Raw genomic sequence first — 19,989 nt, 5'->3', positions numbered from 1 at the left:
CAGGAGAATCTCTTAGAACCTGGGAGGTGGAGATTACAGTGGGCCAAGATTGCACCACTGCACTCCAGCCTGGGTGACAGAGCAAGACTCCGTCTCAAAATAAAAAAAAAAAAAAAGGAAATCAGTATTTTAAGGCAGGAATCCACAGTTGGGCATTCCGTGCTATTTCTACACAAGTAGTCCATTTCTAAGAGCACTCATGGTTAATTGCAGGGAAAGGTGTGAAAGGGGAGACATGTTGAGCTACTGTTACCTGCAAAGTATAGCTCAGTACTTTACACGCAGTGTTTTCTTTAATTTCACAAAGCTTCTAGGTAGTTAATCTCCTCCCTTTTTATGGGGAGAAAACAGTTTTTGAGATGTTTAATAAGTAGTCAGGATGCTAAGTCAGTAAGTGAAGGGAGTAAGGACTCAGATCTAAGTCTGCTCCATCTCATTGCCTGAAGAGCACTAAGCATGATTTCTACATTCACTCTCAGATTATTAACGTTCTTCACATCGGTTTTCTACTGTATAGAAAGGAACATCTTTCCTGCTCAACCAGCGAGAAGTATAGTGTAAAGATGAGCCAACTACGGACTGCAAAGCATGTATGATTACTGGTGGAAACATTGCTGTTACTGCATGTTATGTTTTTATGTGATGATTGATCAATTGTATGCTGGGGAAAAACTCTTCAGACTGTTCACGACGTCCCCTACCTTTGTTAGGTATTTTTAAATTGTAAGCATGTGCCCCTTCTGGGAGATACTCTGTTGAGAGAGGAAGACAATCGTGGTAACTGTAAATCAGACATATTTCCACATCCTAATTTTCAAGTTTAACTGAAATAACAGCTTAGTTCGGTGGTGTTTAGACTTTTTATTTTAATCCAGTGGGATTATTAATCAAATAGAATCGTGCGCAGAACCTCAATGTGAGAAAAAAGCTACCCTGATTGGTTCAAGTCAGAAACGCTGGGCCTTATCCCCATGCAGCCTGCCTGACTGGCCTCCTTCAGGCCTTCTGCAGCAGCCCCGAGGGGCCTCAGTAGGGGTGAAAACCATGAGTTTAGCTTACTAGTGGACCTCACTTTGTGTAGTAGATATATCAAAAGCTATTTTAAAATTTTAATTTTAAAAAGCCAGCCAACAGTCTAAAGTTAATAGAGAAACATGTTCTTTATAAGGAGATTTTTTTTGTGACACCTTTTAGAAGGATAGTATCTGGAGTTTTTAAATTTCTCTAATATAAATTATGTCTGAATTCTTGGTACTTTCATATATTCTGATGTGGATGGGGGATATAATTTCAGAAGGCAAATAATCATATATATGTGATTGTATATGATACATATACAGTGTTGTGTGTGTGTGTGTGTGTATTTTTTTTTCTGTTATTGGGCATAACAGGTGACCCATTGATACTTTTGTCAGTGGGAGCTGTTTCTAGGGTTTATTCATTCCTTAATTGGTCTGTTAGGTACTGTGTTCATTTGCTAGGACTACCATAATAAAATACCACAGACTGGGTGACTTAAATATTAATAGCAAATATATTTTCCTACAGTTCTGGAAGCTAGAAGTTAAGGTACCAGAAGGTTTAGTTTTTTTCAAAAGGCTTCTCTCCTTGGCTCGCAGATGGTCACTTTCTCGGTGTGTCCTCACATGGCCTTTCCTTTCTGTGTTTGCCTGTGTCCTAATCTCCTCTTCTTGTAAGGACATCAGTCAGATTAGATTAGGGGCCACCTCGTTTAACCTAATTACCTCTTTAAAAGTTCCCATCTCTAAATATGCAGTTGATCCTTGAACAACATGTGTTTGACCTTTGTGGGTCCACTTATACACGGATTTTTTTTTTTTTAAACCAAACACTATTGAAAATACAGCATTTGTGGGATGCAAAACTCTCATATACAGAGGGCAGGCTTTGGGAATATGACGTGGGATTTGAGTATGTGTGGATTTGGCTATATGAGGGGGTTCTAAACCAGTCCCCCCCAGGTATGCTGAGGGATGACTGTAGTCACATCCTGAGTTCCTGGGGGTTAGGAATTCAACATTATGAATTTTGGGGGAGGGGGCGCAATTTTTAGCCCATAATAGATGTCAGCCAGTCCTGAATGGAGAAGTCGGTTGGGCCACCTTTAGGGCTGGCCTGAAGGCACCTCAGGGACTCTGTTACATAGACTTGGTGGGGAACAGGTCCCTACCTGACCCAGGCTGGTTCCAGGCCCAGGGCAGGCAGGACATGGAGGACTAGCAGACCTCAGTACTCTCCTTGGGGTCTCTGTGATGAGTAGGGAGTTCAGGGCTCACCAGAACTCCCAGGAAGGTGCAGGAGGGCTTCCTAGAGGAGGTTACACTGGAGCACAGTGTTGCATGTGTTTTCTTCCGAGAGGATGTCCACATGACCCACTGATGCTTCTGTCAGCAGGAGCAGGTGCACAGGCCAGGCGGGGAGCAGCATGAACCTCGGTCCGCCAGCTCGCCTGGCTTTGGTTACATGTGAACCTTGTAAACTGGGCTCTGGCTGCAGAACACAGAGGAGGCTGTGTGTCACAGAGGTGGCAGTGTCTTCCCTAGCAGTGTAAAGGAGACAAGGGCCTCGTCTTGGTGTTGGCTGTCACCAGTGGTTTTCCTAGGGATTGAGATGATTTAGGGCAGGCCTCTCTCAGGAGAGAAAGGGAAGAGGAGCAAGGATGCGGACTATTGCTTCCTACGATGGAGGCCGAGTGAGCTGAGGTGTCACCCGCTTGAGCGCTGCTGCAAAGCTTTCTGAAGCTCGTTGTTGATCCCCAGGCCCCGTGTGTCTGCACTTGCAGCTCTGCTCAGTTCAATGTGTTCATGGCATGTTATCTGGACTCTACTTTTCTTTTGTCAAGGTCATGTTGTGTGTGTGTGTTTTCCTTTCTGGCCGGCTGTCAGGGCATGACAAGGCACGAGTCTCTGTGCAGAGATCCTTCCTTAATATTGCTGTGAACTGGTGCTATATAGTTGCTGTACTGTGATTTTAATATTATTTTAAAAATAGAGCTGGGTGTGGTTCCTCATACCTGTAATCCTAGCACTTTGGGAGGCCGAAGTGGGAAGATCGCTTGAGCCCAGGAATTTGAGACCAGCCTGGCCAACATGGTGAAACTTACCTGGGCACAGTGATGCATGTCTGTAGTCTAAGTTGCTTGGGAGGCTGAGGCAGGAGGACCCCACCTGAGCCTGGCAGGTGGAGGTTGCAGTGAGCCAAGAGCCAGACCTTGTCAAAAATAAAAATAATAATCAATAGACTTGATTTTTGTGTAGTTACAGATTTACAGAATAATTGAGCAGATAGTTCAGAGTTTCATGTAATACCCTTGCCCTCTTCCCTCCCCTATACCTTCTCCTGTTATTCACATTTGCTTTACAGTACATTGAATAGAATCAGCAAAATGCTAATCTTTACCAACCATCAGCTGATTAGCTGAGTTTACCTACAGCACTGACTTAAGCAGTGTTTCTATAAGGGTGGTCTTAAGGAGCACCAAGGCCAGAATCACACAGATAAAAATATATTCTTAAATCATACCTTGCAACTGTTGAAACAGTTCTGGGGCTTGCTTTTTGTTACAATTAACGACCCAATATTGATAACTATTATTAACTAAAGTCCATTGTTTATATTAGACTTCACTTCTTGGTGTGCCTTCTCTGGGTTTTGACAAATGCATAATAGCATGTATCCACCATTATAGTTTCATACTTAATAGTTTTTTTGGCCTAAAAATCTCCTGTGTTTCTCCTATTTATACTTTCCTGCTGAACCCTTCACAGCCTGTGATCATGTCTTTTCCAAAATATCCCTATTGTTAGAATCATATAGTATGTAGCCTTTTCAGACTATGCATTTGAGGTTCCTCTGTGTCCTTCTCTGGCTTGATAGCTTCTTTTTTAATCACTCTCTAATATTCAGTGTCACGGATGTGCCACAGTTTGTTTATATATTCAAGTATTGAAGGACCTCTTGGTTGCTTTCATGTTTTTAGCAGTTATGAATGAAACTGCTATAAACATCTGTGTGCAGGTTTTTGTGTGGAACGTAAGTTTTCAAGTCTTTTGAGTAAATACCAAGGAATATCATTGCTAGATCATATGGTAAGAGTATGTTGAATTTGGTGAGAAGCCACAACACTGTCTGCCAAAGTGCCTGTATCATTTTGCATTCTTACCAGCAGTGAATGAGAGTTTCTGCTGTTCCACGTCCTCACCAGCATTTAATAATTGTCAGTTAAAAAAAATAGCCATTCTAATAGGTCCAGCAAATAAAGTTAGTTTGAGGAATAGTATTTACCAAATGTAGTGAAGGGTGCTCTTCTGCTCTCTTCATTTTGTTACCAGTATTTCTTTTTATTCTCCCTTTGCCACTGACTCTTAAACTTGAATGTTTAAAGGAAACTATGTTTAAACATCAAATCCCAGGACGTAAGCCCCTAAATGTTGTTTCAGTAGTTGTGGGGTAGGATACAAGACTATTTTTGTCCATGTGTGCTGCAGGTAAATTCTGCCAGTCACCTGCATTTTGCCAATTTCTATTCCAAGTATTATACTAGCTCAGATCATGATTTAGCCGTGGGAACAGAAGGATAAGTTCATCCATGTGTTTAAATTATACTGTGACTCTCTTTCTTTTCTTAAACTTATGGGAGTAGGAAGTGTGAAATTATATTAACTACAGTAATTTGAAATTCTGATCTCTGTGTTTTTTATTTGTCACCTAAGGAGTATATTGAATCTCTCATCTTTGTTTTCTGAGGTGTTTCATCACATACTTCAGAAAGTAAAAGTAAAAACTCTTCCCGTTTTTCTTTGTTTTTAAACTAACTGGCATTATTATTAGATTTGTGTTCTTGTCTGTAAATGATTGTTAGAAATGTGAGGTGATGCCTCAGAGAGCCCTTTTTTCTGGGTAAAGGCATTACACAAATACAACATGTTATCATATTTTAGGATTGTTTGTTATGTGCAGTGTCTCTCAGAGTTTTATCTAGGAGCCGCTGGTGTCTGAATGACCTGAGAAATGTGATAAAAATGGATATTGATCATCACAATCTCAGGAGATGGGGTCAGGAGTCTGAATTTTAACAAGTTTTTCAGATGATGATTATGCACAGAACATGAGAACTGCTGATATTGGCTCCCATTGTTTATCTTGTGTGCGGATAAAGGGAGCAGTCAAACACAGTTTAGAAACTGTGTTTTGTTTCTCCCTCCCCTCAGAAAATCTTCTGTAAAGCACATCCGGGACACAGTTAATCTAATGGCTAGAATCTCATTTAGAGAGCAACGGAATTTTATATACCTACCCCATGTTCTCTTGGTTTTCCATTAGTTGATCAAGGATCACCTATTTTGTTTTTCATAGTTATCCCTAAATATTGTGAGTTTTCGTGCACAAATACCAGAGAAGCAATTCTTGGACAACACAGTTTTTTTACTTCAAGAGTATAATGTGGCTCCAAGTAAGTTAGTTTTAGAGAAATCATCTTTATTTCACAGGGCAGATATTCAGAAACCTTATCTTGTATAGTAGTTTAATGGATTTGCTTATTTCTCTACTTGTTGATGTAAAAACCATCCTATTCCTGTAACACCCTAGAATCCAAAGCTGCATCTTTTCGTTACTCAAAATCAAATAGAGCAAAATGTTTACTCTCCAGTTAAGTAATGGGAAATCATATCATACTGTCAATTTTCATCTGTAATGTGACATAATTTCAAGAGAAGGGGAATTATGTGATAAAGCAAATGAAAGAAATTGCTGACATTTCTTTAGTACTTAGGTGTGCTTTTCGAAGTGCTCACCACTAACCTTTAATTCCACAACTCTGTGAAGGTGCTATAATGATCTCATTTTTGATGAAGAAACTAAAGCACAACGGATTAAACAACTAGCCCATTGTCATTACACTGTATATTGCAGAGTTTCTATTGAAGCCAATACATTTTAGGCAAAGAACAGATCATGGTAGTAATTTAATGAATAATAGTGGCTCCGCTTGTTTGCTTGTATGAATCATAGATTTTTGTTCAGTGGAAGATGATAGCGGACCATCTGGTTCTAAACTGTCATTTTAAAATGGTAGAAATCTGGAGACAAAGAAATTTAGATAAATTTTTCTGTTTCACAAAGGCAGTAAGTACATGGTATAGCCAGGACCAGAATACAAGCATGATGACTTTTAATTTTGCATTTCTTTTCCTTTTGGAACATAGAAATATATACATTTTCTTAATTTATGTTTTATTTGTTGCTGTTTTTTCTTTTTAGTGCCCTTAGATACTATTGATGTTGGAGATAAATTTCCTACTTGATAGCTTTTTGTTAATTTATAGCATCAGAATATGTCTTACCAGCTGATGCTTAAATACTCAATTTTATGGAAATTCTTGACAATATGGCTGTGGCAGTAGTTCTTAATCTTATTAAACCCTACACCCTCTCTTTCTGACAAGTATTTTCTAAAATCTTTTCTTGTCATTCTAAAATGGAATGTACAAATTATAAAACTATCTCCATTAATGTACACTTTGACAAAAGCCAGCATAAATTTTCAGATATAAAGGAGAAATAAAAGGAAAGCCATTTATGTATTTAAAATACACGGTATGTTTTTAAATATAAATACTTGGGACAGCTATGTGAAGACCTCGTTATCCTAAATGTAGTCCACAGACTCGCAGCATTCACTTCAGTCAGAAAATATATAAAACCCATGCATAATAGTACTAAAAACAGGAAATACTTAGGACTGTATCTGAAAAAAGGATATGACAGAGCTATATACTGAAAACTACAGAACATTGCTCAGAGACATTAAAGAAGATCCAAACAAATGGAGAGATATACTGTGTTTATGGGTTGGAAGACTATACATTTTTCAAGATGACATTTCTTCCCAAATTGATCTAAATCAAAATCCCAGGCAGGCTCTTGTGTAGAAATATACAAGCAAATTAAACAATTCAAATGGAAATGCAAAGGACCTGGAATATAATAGCCAAACAAATTTGAAAAAGAACAGAGTTGGAGAACTAACACTAACTGAAGATTTACTACAAAGCTGCAGTTTCAAGAGAGTGTGGTATTGGTGGAAAGACAGATAAGTAGATCAGTGGGAAAGAATAAACAGTCCTGAAATACATACATACAGTTGTACACATGGACAACTGATTTTCAGTGAAGTTCAAAAGTCAATTCAGTGAAGAGATATAGTCTGTTTTACAAATGGCAGTGGAACACTTGGATATCCATATGTCTCCAACATAAACTTTGTTTCTTTTACCATCTACAAAAATTAACTCAAAATGGATATTATACCTAGATGTTTGTGAAGTATAAACTATACAACTTCAAGAAGAAAACGTAGGAGAAAACTCTTGTGGCTTTGGATTAGGCGAAGATGTCTCTCTGTCTCTCTCTTTTTTTTTTTGAGACAGAGTCTTGCTCTGGGACCAGGCTGGAGTGCAATGGCCCAATCTTGGCTCACTGCAACCTTCGCCTCCTGGGCTTAAGAGATTCTCTCACTTCAGGTTCCCAAGTGGTTGGGACTACAAGCGCAGGCAACCACAGCCAGCTACTTTTTGTATTTTTAGTAGAGACAGGGTTTCACCATGTTGGCCAGGATGGTCTCAATCTTCTGACCTTATGATCTGCCTGCCTCGGCCTCCCAGAGTGCTGGGATTACAGGCGTGAGCCACGGCACCCGGCCCATATACCTAAATGTTTATAAAGTATAAACTATACAACTTCAAAAAGACAACATAGGAGAAAACTTTTGTGACCTTGGATTAGGCAAATATTTCTTAAATGTGACTTCAGAAGAACAATTCATAAAAATAATTTAATTTCATCAAAATTCAAAACTCCTGCTCTTAAATTTACAAGAAAAAAAAAAACAACCCCATCAAAAAGTGGGCAAAGGATATGAACAGACACTTCTCAAAAGAAGACATTTATGCAGCCAACAAACATATGAGAAAATGCTCATCATCACTGGTCATTAGAGAAATGCAAATCAAAACCACAATGAGATACCATCCCACACCAGTTAGAATGGCGATTATTAAAAAGTCTGGAGACAACAGATGCTGGAGAGGATGTGGAGGAATAGGGATGCTTTTACACTGTTGATGGGAGTGTAAATTAGTTCAACCATTGTGGAAGACAGTGTGGCAATTCCTCAAGGATCTAGAACCAGAACTACCATTTGACCCAGCAATCCCATTACTGGGTATATACCCAAAGGATTATAAATTATTCTACTGTAAAGACATATGCACACATATGTTTATTACAGCATTGTTCACAATAGCAAAGACTTGGAACCAACCCAAATGTCCATCAATGATAGACTGAATAAAGAAAATGTGGCACATATACACCATGGAATACTATACAGCCATAAAAAAGGATGAGTTCATGTCCTTTGCAGGGACATGGATGACACTGGAAACCATCATTCTCAGCAAACTAACACAGGAACAGAAAACCAAACACCTCGTGTTCTCACTGATAAGTAGGAGTTGAACAATGAGAACACATGGATCCAGGGAGGGGAACATCATACATGAGCCTGTTTGGGGGTTGGGGGACTGGGGAACAGATAGCACCAGGAGAAATACCTAACGTAGATGACTAGTTGATGTGTGCAGCAAACCACCATGGCACATGTATACCTATGTAACAAACATGCACGTTCTGCACATGTATCCCAGAACTTAAAGTATAATAAAAACATTAATTTTTTTAAAAAAACTTCTGCTCTTTGAAAGACATATTTACTAGTACAAAAAGACATCACAGACTGGGAGAAAATATTTGCAGTGATTATATCTGATAAAGGACTTGCATCAGAACATACAAAGAACTCTCACTGGTCAAGCTCAGTAGCATGTGCCTGTAGTCCCAGCTACTTGGGAGGCTGAGGCAGGAGGATTGCTTGAGCCCATGAATTTGAGGCCAGCCTGGGCAACATATTGAGATGCTATTTTTTAAAAAACAAAAACTCTCAAAATTAGAGAAGAAAGCAATTCAATTTAAAAAATAGGCAAAGGTTGGAACAGATATCACCAAAAGGATATATGAATGCAAATTAATACATAAATAGATATCCAGCATCAATAGTCATTAGAGAAATGTAAGTTAAAACAACAATGAGGTATTGACTCATACTTATTAAAATTGCAAGGATGTGGGGATATTGAGATTCTCATACAGTGCTGGTGGGAATGTAAGATGCCACAACTAATTTGGAAACAGTTTAGCAGTTTCTCAAGTTAAACACTCAGTAAGTCATCACTTAATGTTGTCAGTTGGTTCTTGGAAACTGCAACATTAAGCAAAATGACATACTGTCTAATGAAACCAATTTTATCATAGGTTAATTGATATAAATAAGAATTAAGTTCCCACAGCACAGAGTAAGTCAGTTAACAGTTTCCAAGAACCTGTCAATGACATTAAGGGAGGAATTACTGTACACTTACTACATGATCTAACTGTTTAGAGAAAAAAAAGCCTGGGTCCATATAGAAACTCATACGTGAATGTTCGTAGCATCTTTATATGTAATAGTTTAAAACTGGAAACAACCCTAATATCTGTCAGCAGCAGACTGACAAGTGGTGGTGTCCATACAATAGAATATTACCTAGCAATGAAAGGAATAGACAGTTGATAAATACAGCAACAAGGGTGATCCTCAAAAATATGCTGCATGAAAGAAGGCAGACAAAAAAAGAGTATATTATATAAGACTTCATTTATGTAAAATTATAGAAAATGGAAAGTAATATATAGTGATAAAAAGTAGATGAGTAGTTGCCTGAGGAGCAGGGATGGGAGGGTAGGGGGAAGGAAGGATTACAAAGAGATACAAGGAAACTTTTGGAGTTGATGAATATATGATAATCTTGATTGTGGTAATAGTTTCATGGGTGTTTTATCAAAATGTGCATTTTAAATATGTGCAGTTTACTTTGGGTTAACATACTCAGGTAAGGTGGAAGGAAAAACTGCAGGAGCATTCTTGACTTCATGTCGTTCATGCATCCAATCCAGTTGATCATGTCTGTTTCTTCTACCTCTGTGTTGTTTACATGCATATACTCTCCTTCCTTCCTCATGCTGTTGTCATACACTGCAGGTTTTATTCTCTTTCCTAGCCTATTTTTGCAAATTCCTAAAGTGGTGTACTGCTTCTTAACTTCCTCCCTTCCTTACACCTTGAAAGGTATGCAGTGCTAATACTTTTCCTTTTAGAACATGCCTATTCCTGCGCTTTTTTTGCTCTGAATTTGTCACTTTTATTTCCTACAGAAGGAACTTAAAACTCCTTGTCACGATATACAAGATGATCCAGGATCTGCGAGTTTATTCTTATTTACCAGTTTTACTTTGCACTGCTCTATTTTAAAAACTGGATGTTCTGCCAGATGTAACTATTATTTCCCCCCTTAGTACACAAGTTGCTCTTTTCTACTCTTGTGTCTTTTTATCTATGTGTCTTTTCACTTATAATGCCTACTCTATCCTTTTCTTACTCCTTCCAGGGCTGAAAGGTATTACAAATTAATTAAAATTTTAAAGCAGCTGTTATCTAGTTTGTCTTATTTGATATTGTATTATGGCAACTGGGAAAAAAATTCAATCCCCTCAGCTACTTGCTGTACAATAAACAAGTATGTTCAATACTCAATATTATGCTTAATATTACCATTCCACTGTTCCTCCCAGTTTTTGCCCATCAATTACGTCCTGCCTTCACTATCCTCTTTTTCCATTGCAGATTCTAGAGCCATGATTACATTCACCTATCACAAATATATTCTTAAACCCTTCACCCTTTCATTCTTCTCTTTTATCACTAGTGGTCTCTGTTTGGCTTAATGAAAAAAATAAGTAAATACTTTACTACTCCTTACTTAAACTGTCATTAGTATCCGATTTTCTTTTTCCCGACACTTTTCTCTTAACTGACTTGACAGTCTCCTTTACCAGGACACCCTGCTCTACTAGACCTCTGACGTTTGGAGTTGGACTGCCTTCTTATTCTATGCTTTTTGTCCTTTGCTATCTTACTTTCTCAACTTTAAAAACCATATTTATGCCCAGCTCTCAGATTTATACCCTGATATTTAGCTGTGTTTTTGACTCTCAAACCTGCATAGCCAGCTGCAAGAGTAATTTTTTATTTAAATGGAAATTAGGGAGTTGACATTGAAGGAGACAGTGTAAACAAGGCAAAGAAACCAGAAGCAGTGTTGTGCTTTTGGGGACATACAAGGAGCGTGGGAGGTGGGGGGATTGGTAGGAATATCTCAAAGGGCCCAACACAAGAATTACTAGGCAGTAAGTAAATGGAACCAGAACTAAAAAGTAAGGACCTGAGGAACTTATTTCTGGTTTTTGCTTCCTTTGGTGTATAGCAATGGTTATTTCTTTGTCTCTTCTCTTCTTTGTTTGGAAAAATATTTCCTAATTCTAACAATTTAATGGAGATAATTAAAGATTGGGAACTAGTTCCAAAATTATAGCAGACAAACTAATTGACTCATTGACTTACCGTCTATTTGATCAGCTGTGCTGGGATGGTGTTAGCAGGCCCTGGGAGTCAGACTGGGCAGAGACTGTTATGAAGATTAGGTTCTTTTTTTTTTTTTTTTTTTTTTATTTTCTTCCAATTTTTATTATTATTATTTTTTTTATTATACTTTAAGTTCTAGGGTACATGTGCATAACGTGCAGGTTACATATGTATACATGTGCCATGTTGGTGTGCTGCACCCATCAACTTGTCAGCACCCATCAATTCATCATTTATATCAGGTATAACTCCCCAATGCAATCCCTCCCCCCTCCACCCTCCCCATGATAGGCCCCAGTGTGTGATGTTCCCCTTCCCGAGTCCAAGTGAGCTCATTGTTCAGTTCCCACCTATGAGTGAGAACATGCGGTGTTTGGTTTTCTCTTCTTGTGATAATTTGCTAAGAATGATGGTTTCCAGCTGCATCCATGTCTCTACAAAGGACGCAAACTCATCCTTTTTTATGGCTGCATAGTATTCCATGGTGTATATGTGCCACATTTTCTTAATCCAGTCTGTCACTGATGGACATTTGGGTTGATTCCAAGTCTTTGCTATTGTGAATAGTGCCGCAATAAACATACGTGTGCATGTGTCTTTGTAGTAGCATAATTTATAATCCTTTGGGTATATACCCAGTAGTGGGATGGCTGGGTCATATGGTACATCTAGTTCTAGGTCCTTGAGGAATCGCCATACTGTTTTCCATAATGGTTGAACTAGTTTACAATCCCACCAACAGTGTAAAAGTGTTCCTATTTCTCCACATCCTCTCCAACACCTATTGTTTCCTGATTTTTTAATGATTGCCATTCTAACTGGTGTGAGATGGTATCTCATTGTGGTTTTGATTTGCATTTCTCTGATGGCCAGTGATGATGAGCATTTTTTCATGTGTCTGTTGGCTGTATGAATGTCTTCTTTTGAGAAATGTCTGTTCATATCCTTTGCCCACTTTTGGATGGGGTTGTTTGTTTTTTTCTTGTATATTTGTTTGAGTTCTTTGTAGATTCTGGAAATGAGCCCTTTGTCAGATGAGTAGATTGCAAAAATTTTCTCCCATTCTGTAGGTTGCCTGTTCACTCTGATGGTAGTTTCTTTTGCTGTGCAGAAGCTCTTTAGTTTAATGAGATCCCATTTGTCAATTTTGGCTTTTGCTGCCGTTGCTTTTGGTGTTTTAGACATGAAGTCCTTGCCCATGCCTATGTCCTGAATGGTACTACCTAGATTTTCTTCTAGGGTTTTGATGGTATTAGGTCTAACATTTAAGTCTCTAATCCATCTTGAATTAATCTTCGTATAAGGAGTAAGGAAAGGATCCAGTTTCAGCTTTCTACTTATGGCTAGCCAATTTTCCCAGCACCATTTATTAAATAGGGAATCCTTTCCCCATTTCTTGTTTTTCTCAGGTTTGTCAAATATCAGATGGTTGTAGATGTGTGGCATTATTTCTGAAGGCTCCGTTCTGTTCCATTGGTCTATATCTCTGTTTTGGTACCAGTACCATGCTGTTTTGGTTACTGTAGCCTTGTAGTAAGCTGATAAGCAACTTCAGCAAAGTCTCAGGATACAAAATTAATGTGCAAAAATCACAAGCATTCTTATACACCAGTAACAGACAAGCAGAGAGCCAAATCAGGAATGAACTTCCATTCACAATTGCTTCAAAGAGAATAAAATACCTAGGAATCCAACTTACAAGGGATGTAAAGGACCTCTTCAAGGAGAACTACAAACCACTGCTCAGTGAAATCAAAGAGGACACAAACAAATGGAAGAACATACCATGCTCATGGATAGGCAGAATCAATATTGTGAAAATGGCCATACTGCCCAAGGTAATTTATAGATTCAATGCCATCCCCATCAAGCTACCAATGAGTTTCTTCACCGAATTGGAAAAAACTGCTTTAAAGTTCATATGGAACCAAAAAAGAGCCCGTATTGCCAAGACAATCCTAAGTCAAAAGGACAAAGCCGGAGGCGTCACGCTAGATTAGGTTCTTTAAGCATGTTTCGGGAGTGGGGAGAAAATAATTAGCATTTCTAGACAATAGACTATGAATTTGTATTGGTTCAAATCTCCTTAGTGATGTGATTTTTTTTTTCTGCAGCAGTACATAGACATGCAAATATGGTACTGTATTGATTTAGTTGTGGTGGTTTGCTGAATTGGTTTGGCAGGAAGTTAATATTGCAAGGAAATTAAGGGTACTGATTTAAAACAAATGCTTAATCACAGGATCCATATTGGATAGCAAACAAACAAAACAAAAAACCTGGAATTGGGGGGATAAGTACCTTAGGGGGGAAATATGAAAGGGATGGGATGTCTCTGTTTGAACTTTCGTTGTTACAGAATATCAACACTAGAGACCTGAGAGGATAGGAAGTTGTAGTGAGAAAATGAAAAGCTGGAGTTTTAACACTCTGAGGCCAAATAATTCCAATTGAAAAATCTGTGGTATATTTTTAGGAGTGAGCAGTGCTTCTACTAAGTTTAATTTAAAAAGTGTTTGGCTATGCCAACAGTGCTAAAGTTTCACTAGCCATAAATTAAATAAATAAACCAATAGAAGAGAGTTTTTTTTTTTTTAAGTCAGTAATAAGCACATGATTGTTATGTTGAATTCCTTTTTAGGTTTTTGTTGATTGCCTCAAAGGGACTATAGTTAGGATTAGGTTCTGTTAATTCTACTGTTTCCAAAGCTCCAGGCTTATTTTATTGCAGTAGTTTCTTTTCTCATATTCCCTTTAAGTTACACCAAAGTATTTTTCAGGACACACACTCACTTTTGAAGCCAAACCAAGTTTTCTTTTTTGTTTGAGTATCCCCCAAGGTAGAAGGAGATCAGAAGAACCAGATTACAGTTCATTCCCTTTACATCTCTCCTGGTTCTCCTAGAGTCAGAGGGTGAGCCATATGCTTGCTAAGCTACCAGAAACTGATTACCAGGAGCTGTTAGAGGTGGATAGGCGCAGGACCAAGTGTATGGATATACATCAGTGGTCAGCTGGAGCCAACTGTGAAATTTTGTAGGACAGTTGTTAAAAACAGCCATTATTAAAAATTAAGATATGTACATTTACAATGAAATGAATTGTATTAAAAACAAAGGTAATAATCAAATATTTTTGTAATTATTTTACCGTTTATGCTCTTGAAGACCTTTCCAGCTACTCTATCTCTATGCTATCAATACTATATAACTGAGTGTTCTTTTGCTTCTCTTCCCAATTTTGTGTTCAGTTGTATCGAGTTGGTAGCTTGAAACCAGCCATGCTGGGAGTATTTATAGTGTGAGCACTGGAAAACACTGGGAATCAAGGCCTTTCCTCCATGGAGAACTAGTTGTTAAACGTTTATCAGCACACCATGGGTGATATAGCATGTCTGGTGGCTTTTCACTTTATCTCAAAGACTTGAGTGAAAACTGTCAACAGGAAGGTCTCTTCTCTTCAAGACCATTCCTAACCTCTTCCAGCCTTGTCTCTACATTGGTCTTTTCCTTCTGTTACTATGTTTTTATTACCTACCTCTTTACCATCATGGGCGCTTGATGCTGGCTTTTTCTCCATCTTCCATTCTGTTCCTAGAGCTGAATCTCATTTTGACCCCTGCCAACATACCCAATTCTGCTCTCCCTTTCCAGCCATGTACATTAAAGCTTCAGAAATTGCCACGGCTGCAGAAAGAATAATATACAAAACAAGATGACATAGTTAATGGATCATATTTCCAGAGTTCCAGTCACTTTTTACCGTTTAACATTTTATCAGAGTGGTTAGTTACTATTTGGTGAAATCTTAGGTGAAGTATTCATCAGAAAAGTGTAAATGTTCACTAACTATACTTTTAAGGTTAGTTCCATTCTCGTGTGTAATATTTTCAACAGAACACCATTTTTTAAGATGAAAATTTTGTAATGGTAAAATAGAATCTGTTTGCCTTTCACAAATTCATAAAACGGACTCTTTTAAAGCCTCCTTGATGGTTAGGAGTGATTTTGGCTTCAAGAAACAAAAAACTGAGCGGAAAAGATGGTGGATGTCTAGTGCTGAGTCAGCATCTTAATGATTCTCTCAGCCTTTCACTTATGGTCAAGTGAAGACCACCACAGATCTAGTCATGACACCTGTGCTCACATGCTCACAGCACAGCGGAGGAGACAGGATGGTAGCAGAGCTGTGTTTACATGTGTCGTGGCTTCACCTGAATATAGGGAGTCTGAGAAACTGTATAGTTTAGCTAGTAGTTACTGATATTACACTTATGATAAAGTAAAACAAGAGGGCAGGGATTGGAGTTAGGTATTAGGTGAGCCTACTGTAGATCTACCTCTGTATAGTATGCAGTAGTATTTCCCTGTATACCTAAACCTAATTCATTGTGATGAATTTAAAAGGTGAATATGTAACTAATGTATGTGATATAGTTCCCTGAGAAGTACATTAAGCTTTCTTTGTTCAGTCTTTGTGAGGAAGTGATGGAAAACTTTTTTTTTTTTTTTTGCCCAAAGATACTTGAACTTAGAAACTAGGCTAGTTACTTTCACATAAACTCTTGAGGTGTAGGTAGTGTTATCCCTAACGTTACAAATTAGGATCTAAGAGATGTTAAGCAGTTTGCTCTACATCATAGAACCTAGTGAATGGGTGAGCCAAGTTTAGAATCTGGACTTTTCTCTCAGGCAAGTTGCAGATGTTTATATATTGAAATGAATTAGAATGTTATAGAAAGAATGATATTTGAGAGTCAGGAAACTTAAGCAGATATACACAAAAGGTGGCATTATGTGTAATATCCATTTGATGGAGGAGCCAGAGCCTTCTAGCAGTTCTGGTAGCCAAATACTGGGACAATAATAGCATTTTACTTATATAAATAGCATTTATGCCTAGTGTTTCATTATTGGAACGCTAAGCCTGTGGGAGTTATTTCTATCCTACTGCTCAAGGTCACTGCCAAGGTCTGATTTTTCACAAAAAAATTTTGCAACCTTCACCATAAATGGGTTAAAGCTTTAGAAATTGCCACAGCTGCAGGAAGAATAATATATGAAACAGGCTGCCGTGGTTAATAGATCATGTTGTTACTAGACCATTAGTTAACAAACCAATGCATTTTACTCTATGCATTTTATTTATACTAATCCACTTAATTCTTATCACAAACCTTATGAGATAGGCATTATTATTACCGCGTTTATACAAAGAAACTGAAACACAAGGAGGCTAAGTTACAGACCTAATCTAGTAAGTGGCAAACTTAAGATTGAACCCAGATACTTTTTTTTTGTAGTCATGTGTTAACCACTTTAATATAAACATGATGAAAACGCAATTACAAGAGTTCAAAAGGGCGTAGAAAAACCAATGAGTTTCCACTTTATTACAAGTTTTAAAATCTGAGACTCGTTAAAAAAAAAAAAAAAACTTATATGTTAATTTCAGCTGAGGGTTAATTTTTTTCACAAACTAAAAATTACTATATGGGAAGATCAGTGTAGCAAACAGTACAGTTTATGAACCCAAGCCACAAACTTATTGTTAGTAATCATGGTAAGAAACATCGCCAAAGACCAACTGATGCCTCAGTTAAGTTTGAAAGAAACTCTGCCTATATGCAGGCGATTCTCCTTCAAGAAATTTGCATAGAGGCCAGATGTGGTGGCTCTTGCCTGTAATCCCAGCACTTTGGGAGGCTGAGGCGAGTGGATCACTTGAGGTTGGGAGTTCGCGACCAGCCTGACCAACATACAGAAACCCCGTCTCTACTAAAAATACAAAAAATTAGCCAGACATGTTGGTGCATACCTATAATCCCAGCTATTTGGGAGGCTGAGGAAGGAGAATGGCTTGAACCCGGGAGGCAGAGGTTACAGTGAGCCGAGGTCGTGCCGTTGCACTCCAGCCTGGGCAACAAGAACAAAACTCCATCGCAAAAAGAAAAGAAAAGAATTTCATAGAAATAGAAAATGTTAGAGCCTTTACCACAAGTGAAATTGCAAAGCCTGAACATATTCAACTCAATCCAGAGAGCACCAAACATTAAATTGGGACCAAGAGAATTGAACATTTAATTTCCAGCTCTGCGGCTTGGAGAGCACTGTCATTTCAGACGTGAAAACCAGCTGCAGGTGAGCTCTTTTAGAAACACGAACTTTATACTCCATAAATTCTGAAACAAGGCAGATATTTCTACATTGTTGTTTGAATTTCAGAAGGGTACCTCCAGGCATCAGGGTCTCTTTCAGAGTCACCCTTGAAATAGTTACATCTTCCCAGCCTTGGTAACCACCTATTTGCAGTTCTCTAGCCTTTGCATGCACTGAAGCACACCACTTTGTGGAATGACTTTTAACATTAAATCCATCATGGCTGAAGTTCACGAAGCAGCTATTTCCAGGGCACCTCCCATCTCCTCGGCATGAGCAGTTTCCCAGTTACTGCTTCATCCCCCCAACCCCTCTTCATGAGAGTCTCCAGAGCTCATAGCGTCAAGGTCTCCATTGCTGGGACTCAAACCAGAGACTACATCTGGAAGCTCCACTTTTCCGGCTCTCTCTGCTGGAGACCAAAGTGACAGTTTGTTGCAAAGACTTGTAAAAACAGATTATTTACATTTGTGTATACATTTGTGTAATTTAGAACATGGGGCTCTTGTAATCGCTTTCCAAACCCTTTTATGAAGGGCAGAACCCTTACATGAGGCTACGATGGTAACCATGCCCCATATCCCTTCTCATAACTGACTTGTGTAAGAAAAACAATGAAGATTTTTTTAAGTTGACACCTACCTGGTTCTAATCAGTCTTGGAGGAATTTCTACTCATTCCTCCAAGGAGTTGAGTAGGGAATTGAGTAGAATATAGTAAAGAATTTCACTAATAAAACAAATACCTAAAGCATCATTTTGGAAGGCAGTGCATAGGAATCCCAAAATCACATCTTGTGAACAAAACTGATAATCTGATAATGATGCCTCATCTCTACAAAAAATAAACAAAATTAGCCAGGTGAGCTGGTGCATGCCCGGAGTCCCAGCTACTCAGGAGGCTGAGGTGCAAGAATTGCTTGAGCCTGGGAGATTGAGGCTGCAGTGAGCCTAGATTGTGTCACTACTTCAGCATGGGTGACAGAATGAGACCCTGTCTCAAAAACAAACAAATAAAAGAAACTGATAATCTGTTAATAACCCTTTTCAGCTCATGATAACCGGTTTATATCTTCATAATTTTAAGAACTACCATAGAATATGGATCTAGAAATTGAAATAAGAATGTAGCAAATGAGTGTGTGAAAATAATTTCACACAGATGGAAATTATACAGCTCAGAACTTGATGATGAATCATACTCTTGGAAAACTATTCCATTCTTCCCCAGAGTCTGTCAACAGAGGGATATACAAAGTGATGTAGTTTTCATATTTCAGCTTTAACATCTGCTGCATGGCAGCCCATTTATATTTTTATCTAAGGAAACATCTATAAATATTGATAAAGATTTCCTTTTTGCTTTTGTTTCCAGGCTGTTTATCTCGGTATTTATCCTTTTGGCTATACAGTGTCTCTGGATGATCTGGAACTCAGCATTTTCCTAATACGGCTTGTTAGAATTCCAAAAACAATGCCTGCGGTTCCGCTACTAGGTCACTGTGGTGTGTTCCTCAAAGTCAGAGTCTGTTGACACTGCTGAGATTGGCTGTTTTTAAAAGCATTGAATACCAGGATTTTAAATGAGAGATTATTTTACACATTTATTTCAGTCATGTCTTCTTTTTTTTTTTTTTCATGAAACCTGGGGGAGAGTGAAGAGAAAGTTCACAAAAAGTTTGAGTTGTGGCTTAGTGTTGATTTAAAAAACCCATAGAGAAGACAGTAAACATAAGTTGGCAATAGATATCAACATAACTGGATTGAGATTTCAGTAAAGCACATTATTAAATTATGAAATTTTACCTACTTGCATGCATGGCTCATTGTCAGACTAAATATTTTAATTCATGTAAGAAAAGATTGGGAAATTAAAAACTAAAAGGAAAAAAGCAGACTTAGATATTTGGACAAATAAAACAGATAATTCTGTGTACTCATAGCAACAGATTGTTTTATTATTTGTTTGTGTAATAGGCATCATCTGTTATTTAGAGTCTTGGAATAATAGAATCATTTGGGAGGGACTGTAGAATACATTACTGGAATTCAGTTGGCAGTGTTCACGTATTGGTCTGTTTGCTGGTTTAGAATCCTTTCTTTGTTGCTTTTCATCAGGTGGGACTCTTTCCTGGACACTGTGTTGAGTTAATTAACCAAAAAGTTCCCCAGTCAGTGACCAACTCAGTGCCAAAACCAGGTGAGTACATTTTTTTCACTAGTGTAGTTATTT

The 19,989-nt window shown here is 38.1% G+C and overlaps 1 protein-coding gene across 1 annotated transcript in view; it reads left to right on the top strand.

Moving 5' to 3' along the window:
• Positions 1 to 19,989, top strand: part of ARHGAP32 (Rho GTPase activating protein 32) — a 215,795-nt gene that overhangs the window by 117,495 nt on the left and 78,311 nt on the right. The window contains exon 10 of the mRNA XM_023208637.2: positions 19,875 to 19,956. Coding sequence (XP_023064405.2) covers positions 19,875 to 19,956 — 82 coding nt within the window. The remainder of the gene's footprint in view (positions 1 to 19,874; positions 19,957 to 19,989) is intronic.

This window comes from Piliocolobus tephrosceles, chromosome 13 (assembly GCF_002776525.5).
Source record: "Piliocolobus tephrosceles isolate RC106 chromosome 13, ASM277652v3, whole genome shotgun sequence".
Classification (NCBI taxonomy): Eukaryota; Metazoa; Chordata; class Mammalia; order Primates; family Cercopithecidae; genus Piliocolobus; species Piliocolobus tephrosceles.
The sequence above is the reverse complement of the archived record's forward strand: the minus strand, read 5'-3'. Positions and strand labels throughout refer to the sequence as shown.